The sequence below is a fragment of the Microcaecilia unicolor genome, unplaced genomic scaffold, assembly GCF_901765095.1.
Source record: "Microcaecilia unicolor unplaced genomic scaffold, aMicUni1.1, whole genome shotgun sequence".
In the NCBI taxonomy this organism is placed as follows: domain Eukaryota; kingdom Metazoa; phylum Chordata; class Amphibia; order Gymnophiona; family Siphonopidae; genus Microcaecilia; species Microcaecilia unicolor.
The window spans coordinates 276,548-284,548 of NW_021963043.1; the positions used below are offsets into that span (position 1 = coordinate 276,548).

General features: G+C 47.7%; 1 protein-coding gene across 1 annotated transcript; it reads right to left on the reverse strand.

Moving 5' to 3' along the window:
* Nucleotides 1-354: 354 nt before the first annotated feature.
* Nucleotides 355-7,733, reverse strand: LOC115458825 (corticosteroid 11-beta-dehydrogenase isozyme 1-like). Its single transcript, XM_030188644.1, has 2 exons — nucleotides 7,593-7,733; nucleotides 355-1,133 (listed from the first exon to the last, which is right to left on the reverse strand). Exons 1-2 carry the CDS (start codon nucleotides 7,729-7,731, stop codon nucleotides 898-900), a joined length of 375 nt encoding a protein of 124 aa, XP_030044504.1. The 5' UTR covers nucleotides 7,732-7,733; the 3' UTR covers nucleotides 355-897.
* Nucleotides 7,734-8,001: the final 268 nt, after the last annotated feature.

Below are 8,001 nucleotides of genomic sequence, written 5' to 3' on the forward strand. Positions count from 1 at the left end.
CATTGAGGGGGAGGGGCGGTGAGTGGAGGAGTGGCCTAGTGGTTAGGGTGGTAGACTGAGGAACTGAGTTCGATTCCCACTTCAGGCACAGGCAGCTCCTTGTGACTCTGGGCAAGTCACTTAACCCTCCACTGCCCCATGTAAGCTGCATTGAGTCTGCCATGAGTGGGAAAGCGCGGGGTACAAATGTAACTAAAATAAAAAATATAAACCCTTGCCTCAGACAGCAGATTGTCTTGGGGTGCCCTGGGTGGGGAAGATGTGCATGACTGATGGTTCTCTTAGGTCTTCAGATACCCTTTGGCCTGCTCTGGCTGGGTTTCCCAAAGTGCTTGGGATTACCTCAGTAGTTGACGGAGGTTTTGCTGTTAATGCATTGTAGCTTTGGCTGTTACTGTGTGTGAGGTGCCAAACCTTTACACTGTTTAGTAAATTGGCTGCTTAGTGTTTCTCCCTTTCTGCTTCTTAGTCTGTCTCATTCTACCCCAGCACATAAGCACCGCCACCCTGGGAAAAGACCAAAGGTCCATCAAGCCCAGCACTCCGTCTCCGACAGCGGCCAATCCAGGCCCCAAGAACCTGGCAAAAACTCCCAAATTTAATAACGATCAATGGACTTTTCCCTGCTCCTAACCACATCTTCTACCTTTCATTATTCTCTATCTCATTGTCTTTCATACTCCCCCCCCCCCACCTCCCTTAATTGATTTGTTCTACTGGCCCGTCTGGCTCCTCCTCTGGATCTCTGCCCCAAGACTCCTTGCCTAGGTTAGAAACTCATTAATCAAAGGACTTCTTTGTCATTTCTTCTATCTGCACAATTGTTAAAGCAAATTTGATTAACCCCTGTATCTGGCATTCCCATATTAGTGAATTTCTTTATCTTAGGTTAATTTATTAATACAAGCTATGATTTGATCCTTTGAGGTTTTCCACATTTAGACCACTTCTCATGAAGGAGGACAGGAGCTGTGGAGCCCAGTCGCGAAACAAGAGCGGGATTCTAGTGTGCTCATACTTGTAGTACATCTCCCACTGGCGGAGGACCCCTCCTTTGATGATCTCTAGAGCACACTCCTCCTTGGGTGATGCTGGATAGCGGACCAAGTCGCCAACAACTTTCAAAGCCGATTCTGTGAAAAAGGAAAGGAAATTTGATGTACTGATTTTCCGTGGATGCAATCAAAGTAGTTTATATACTATATATACAGGTGCTTATTTTGTACCTGGGGCACTGGAGGGTTAAGTGATTTGCCCAGAGTCCCAAGGAGCTGCAGTGGGAATCAAACCCAGTTCCCCAGGATCAGAGTCCACTGCACTAACCACTGGGCTACTCCTCCACTCCTTCCACCAATAAGAGCCAACCTCATCAGTGATGTCACAATGGCTTGATTGCCCAATACTTGGCTCACTTCTGATATTGTGATGTCATAAGGGAAAGAGGGGAAGGGAAATGGGACTTGATATACTGCCTTTCTGAGGTTTTTGCAACTACATTCAAAGTGGTTTACAAAGTATATACAGGTACTTATTTGTACCTGGGGCAATGGAGGGTTAAGTGACTTGCCCAGAGTCACAAGGAGCTGCAGTGGGAATTGAACTCAGTTCCCCAGGATCAAAGTCCACTGCACTAACCACTAGGCCACTCCTCCACTCATTCCACCAATAAGAGCCAATCTCCTCAGTGATGTCACAATGGCTTAAAGTCCACTGCACTAACCACTAGGCTACTCCTCCACTCATTCCACCAATAAGAGCCAACCTCATCAGTGATGTCACAATGGCTTGATTGCCCCATACTTGGCTCACTTCTGATATTGTGATGTCATAAGGGAAAGGGGGAACGGGAAATGGGACTTGACACGCTGCCTTTCTGTGGTTTTTGCAACCTACATTCGAAGTGGTTTACATAGTATATAGAGGTACTTATTTGTACCTGGGGCAATGGAGGGTTAAGTGACTTGCCCAGAGTCCCAAGGAGCTGCAGTGGGAATCAAACCCAGTTCCCCAGGATCAGAGTCCACTGCACTAACCACTAGGCTACTCCTCCACCACTTACTCTTTGGGGTTCTACATGGAATGTTGTTACTCTTTGACATTATGCATGGAATCTTGTTAATGGGACTTGATCTACTGCCTTTCTGTGGTATTTTGCAACTACCTTCAAAGCGGTTTACATATATTCAGTCACAAGGAGCTGCAGTGGGAATCAAACCCAGTTCCCCAGGATCAGAGTCCACTGCACTAACCACTGGGCTACTCCTCCACTCCTTCCACCAATAAGAGCCAACCTCATCAGTGATGTCACAATGGCTTGATTGCCCAATACTTGGCTCACTTCTGATATTGTGATGTCATAAGGGAACGGGAAATGGGATTTACACGACCGCCGCCTTTCTGTGGTTTTTGCAACCTACATTCGAAGTGGTTTACATAGTATATAGAGGTACTTATTTGTACCTGGGGCAATGGAGGGTTAAGTGATTTGCCCAGAGACACAGAGAGCTGCAGTGGGAATTGAATGTGGTTCCCCCACATTCTCAGGCCACTGCACTAGCCATTAGGTTACTCCTCCAATATCTTTGGAACCCAAGAATAAAGGGTCATGGTTGCCCACACAGTTCTTACTACTATCTGATGTGCCACCTTGCTAACCTGTGTGCTTTGTGGATGTTTTGCATCAACTAGTGAAGAAGTCAAAGACTGAGATTGAAGGATTTTTTTTCCCTGTCTGTCAGGAAGGACCCAGAAGCCCTAATTGTGAAATATGGCCCCATAATTTCCAGACATGTTCCTGATCTGAGCAAAAGATAGACTGGGAGCAATGGCGGCCCTACCATTAGACCACCTCAGGCGGCGGCCTCAGGCAGCACTCTTTACGGTGCGTTATCTTTCCCCCATTCCTTCCCTCCACAGCCTGCCTACCTTTTTTTGGTTTTCAAAAGTTGGAAGTGGTAGCGATCCACCTACGCTACCCTGTCGCAGGCACTGGCGTTTCCTCTGTACTGTGGGCCACCCCTCTGATGTAACTTCCTGTTTCCTCGGGGGTGGGCCACAGTACAGAGGACCCTGCCACTGCCAACTTGAAAACAACAGAAGGGGAGACGGTTGAGGGAGGAAGGGGAGAGGAGTTAGTAAAAGAATGTGGAAAGATGTTGGACTCGGCCCGGGAGGGGGCGCCATCTCATCCTTGCCTCAGGCGACCGATTGCTTTGGGCCACCCCTAACTGGGAGGTTACAAAAATATATCTAAATAATTTGATAAGCTTTTTCAAAGTAATTAGTACATGATTCAAAAGAAGTCCGTCATTGAACAGTGTGACAACACCATCAGTCTTAGGAAGAAAGGAATTCTCGGGGTGATCATGATGTAAGATGGAAAGGGGGTGGACTCAGAAGGCATATTAGATCACACTTCTTCATTGAAAGCATGCTGAGCACATGGACTGGTCCCAGTACAGTTGACCAATACAAAGACAAGAACAGAATTCAAGATAAGCAGAAAGGATCCTTTCTTGTAAAGTCCACGATGAAATGTGGTCTACAGCACTGCAAAAGGAAGTGAGCTGGGCAGCCTAGATGGGCCTCATGGTCTTTATCTACAGCCATGTTCTCTGTTTCTATGCTGCCTCTGATCAAAATCTCTGTTATTATAAATAGTCCACTCAATATTCAGCCTGTGACAGATAAATATTGACTGTTACAGGCAGAATTGGCCCCAGATAATCAAGGCCAGGCCATGTCCAGGCACCAGCATTGAAAACCAGAGACTAATTCTTGCTATGGAAGCCGTCAAAGCTTATGCAGGTCTCAGCCTATATTCAGCCGGGATCTGCTAAGGGTTTCTAGTTAGCTCCTGACCCTTGGCATGATTTTGATCTCCACTCCCAACCCCCCTCTGATACCTCTCCCTCCCACCCCACCCCCAGATTAGCATGAACCCCCTCCATTCCTACCCTCCCTACCACTGTTCACATGGCCAACAGGAAAATGCTGAACTTGGGGGGGGGGGGGGGCAGGGGGGACTAGGGCTAACTGGGAGATAAGTGTTGGTTCACATTATTTAGCTTTTTTTGACCCATGATTCCCTCGATGGTAATATGCACCCTGAATATAGTCGGGAACAGAAGTACAGGAGGAGGGGGCAAACGGCTGAAGCAGAGGGTCATAGTGAAAGGGTTCTTCCCTGCTGTGTTGAAAGCGCCCTCACTGTCCTTTTACTGCCCACACATTCATCGTTGTTTTAATCAGGACTTGATAATGAGTGTGACTGTTGGGCAGACTGAACGGACCATTCAGATTTGTATCTGCCGTCATTTACTATGTTTCTATCACCTCGATGATCAAAATTCTGGCGCTGTTTGGAGCAGCACTGGAAAATACCACCAGATCAGCTCGTCATAACAACTCCTTTAATGCTGAAGGCTAATGAGATGCAAATATAGGCAAGTTCATAGCGTTGAGCATTAGGGAATTGTTTAGAAGTTAGAGGGAGGATGGTGCCTGGCGCATACCCAGAATGTTAGAGGAGTTTCCTATCGTCCCGTGCTACAACCCTCGGAATACATTTGCCTTTGTTTGAAATGAGGTTGAAGGGGGGCAAACTCAAGAAAAATGTCAGGAAGTATTTTTTCACGGAGAGAGTGGTGGATACTTGGAATGCCCTCCCACGGGAGGTGGTGGAAATGAAAACGGTAACGGAATTCAAAAACGCTTGGGATAAACATCAAGGAATTCTGTTCAGAAGGAATGGATCCTCAGAAGCTTAGCAGAGATTGGGTGGCAGAGCCGGTGGTTGGGAGGCGGGGCTAGTGGTTGGGAGGCGGGGCTAGTGCTGGGCAGACTTCTACGGTCTGTGCCCCGAAAATGGCAGATACAAATCAAAGTCAGGTATACACATAAAGTAGCGCATACGAGTTTATCTTGTTGGGCAGACTGGATGGACCGTACGGGTCTTTCTCTGCCGTCATCTACTATGTTACTATACCCAGAATGATAAAGGAGGGGGGGGGAGGAGGGAAGGAAGAAGTGCCAGTTTCCTAGCGTCCCGTGCTACAACCCTCGGAATACATTTGCCTTTGTTTGAAATGAGGTTGAAGGGGGCAAACTCAAGAAAAATGTCAGGAAGTATTTTTTCACGGAGAGAGTGGTGGATACTTGGAATGCCCTCCCACGGGAGGTGGTGGAAATGAAAACGGTAACGGAATTCAAAACGCTTGGGATAAACATCAAGGAATTCTGTTCAGAAGGAATGGATCCTCAGAAGCTTAGCAGAGATTGGGTGGCAGAGCCGGTGGTTGGGAGGCGGGGCTAGTGGTTGGGAGGCGGGGCTAGTGCTGGGCAGACTTCTACGGTCTGTGCCCCGAAAATGGCAGATACAAATCAAAGTCAGGTATACACATAAAGTAGCGCATACGAGTTTATCTTGTTGGGCAGACTGGATGGACCGTACGGGTATTTCTCTGCCGTCATCTACTATGTTACTATACCCAGAATGATAAAGGAGGGGGGGGGGAGGAGGGAAGGAAGAAGTGCCAGTTTCCTAGCGTCCCGTGCTACAACCCACGGTCAGGAAGATGTGAGGGAGAGCGACCTGACCCAGGCACAGAACCCAGCAGGCGGAGCTCTTCCCAGGCACTGGTGGCCCCTCCCCCCCATGCCTTTACCTGTCGCTCAGTGCAGTCTGCAGTGCATTGTGGCAGTAGCCTCTGGATGTAAAGAACCTGTTCCTGTTTTGTAGAATTTATCCTGTCTCTTCCAGTTACCTCAGTTTCTCAGGCTGTTCGGTGAGTTTCAGTTGTTGCTTTTCCCGGCTGTGCTTGGGAGGGTAGGATCCATTCCAGCTCCAGATCCACCTGTAGTAATGGGCTGTTAGACGCCCTTACGCCAGCTCTGAGCTGGCGTAGGGTTTACAGCGTAAAGGTGCCCTTGCCAAGCGCACTATTCTTTATGCATCAGGGAAATAGGAAGCGACCTCCTTTTGAATACATTAGTATGCTATTTGCATTGATCTGGGGTGAGTTCCTTCTTTCTCCTGGTAGATGCCTCTGAGCATTGTGCACTGGCAAACGCATTAGTCTGGCGCTAACGCCCTCTAGTGTCTGCATTTGCTTCTGTGTATCAGCACATATGACACTAGGTAGTTGTTCCCACACCCCAAGGAGTTAAACTTGCCCCTCTCCTCTTTAGCCTCTCCAAACATCTGAGTCACCAACCACTTCTTTATCATATCTCTCCTGTTCCCTTTTCCTCTAGATCAGGGGTGGGCATCCTTTATACACATTCTCCCCCTCCCCTCCCCTCCCCTTCTGAACCACTCCTAGTCTTACTGGTAGGAGCTGGGAGTGAACAGCAATGGTTCTCCTCCTTAGGATTAGTTCAGTGCATGTTCTAAGCAACCTGGATTGGCTCAATTTTTTTTTGTTACATTTGTACCCCGCGCTTTCCCACTCATGGCAGGCTCAATGCGGCTTACATGGGGCAATGGAGGGTTAAGTGACTTGCCCAGAGTCACAAGGAGCTGCCTGTGCCTGAAGTGGGAATCGAACTCCATTCCTCAGTTCCCCAGGACCAAAGTCCGCCACCCTAACCACTAGGCCACTCCTCCACTGTTGCTACTATTTGAGATTCTACATGGAATGTTGCTATTCCACTAGCAACATTCCATGTAGAAGTCGGCCCTTGCAGATCACCAATGTGGCCGCGCAGGCTTCTGCTTCTGTGAGTCTGACGTCCTGCACGTACCGCAGCCTTCTACATGGAATGTTGCTAGTGGAATAGCAACATTCCATGTAGAATCTCCAATAGTATCTATTTTATTTTTGTTACATTTGTACCCTGCGCTTTCCCACTCATGGCAGGCTCAATGCGGCTTACATGGGGCAATGGAGGGTTAAGTGACTTGCCCAGAGTCACAAGGAGCTGCCTGTGCCTGAAGTGGGAATCAAACTCCATTCCTCAGTTCCCCAGGACCAAAGTCCGCCACCCTAACCACTAGGCCACTCCTCCACTGTTGCTACTATTTGAGATTCTACATGGAATGTTGCTATCCCACTAGCAATATTCCATGTAGAAGTCGGCCCTTGCAGATTAGCAATGTGGCCACGCAGGCTTCTGCTTCTGTGAGACTCACAGAAACAGAAGCCTGCGCAGCCTTCTACATGGAATGTTGCTAGTGGAATAGCAACATTCCATGTAGAATCTCCAATAGTAGCAACATTCCATGTAGAATCTCCAATAGTATCTATTTTATTTTGTTACATTTGTACTCTGCGCTTTCCCACTCATGGCAGGCTCAATGCGGCTTACATGGGGCAATGGACGGTTAAGTGAGTTGCCCAGAGTCACAAGGAGCTGCCTGTGCCTGAAGTGGGAATCGAACTCAGTTCCCCGGGACCAAAGTCCACCACCCTAACCACTAGGCCACTCCTCCACTCCAATGGGCCCTTAGTCTGAGCTAACACGGCATTTCTCATATTCTTGACTTTTCCTCTCGCACCTTACTAGATTCAGAATGGATCAAGTGTTTGCATGAGTGGCTTCCATGGTGCTAAGCTGGGGTGGAGAGGGAGGGTCACATCTGCTCATCTTACCTGTATTGATAAAGCTGATAATGCAAAGTGTGATGGAAACATTGACACTCTTCAGGATAAATTCCTGCCTTAAGGAGCTGAAAAATCCATCCAGGGCAAACTTGGTTGCAGAGTAGGGAACTGCAAGTGGAGATGCCATTTTCCCTGTAGAAAAAATACCTGCAATTAGTTTTTAAATATTTGAAACTGAAAACTGATAGATTAATACCTCAGTATTCCTTCTGATATCTTCTTGCAGCTCATAGAAAGGTGCACTACGGTTCCCGTTTTCCACTCTTTATCATGTATGCACACACAGATATGCACACACAGATATGCACACACAGATATGCCTGTAAATTTCATGCAGACAAGACAAACTTATGTGCAGTACATACCTATGAACGGCACACACACGAATACACAAACA

Excerpts from the sequence above, each read along its gene's own strand:
- LOC115458825 (XM_030188644.1), bottom strand. The coding sequence starts at position 7,731 with ATGGCATCTCCACTTGCAGTTCCCTACTCTGCAACCAAGTTTGCCCTG. Across the intron at positions 1,134-7,592 it reads TATCAGCTTTATCAATACAG|AATCGGCTTTGAAAGTTGTT; the intron begins GTAAGATGAGCA and ends CCTTTTTCACAG.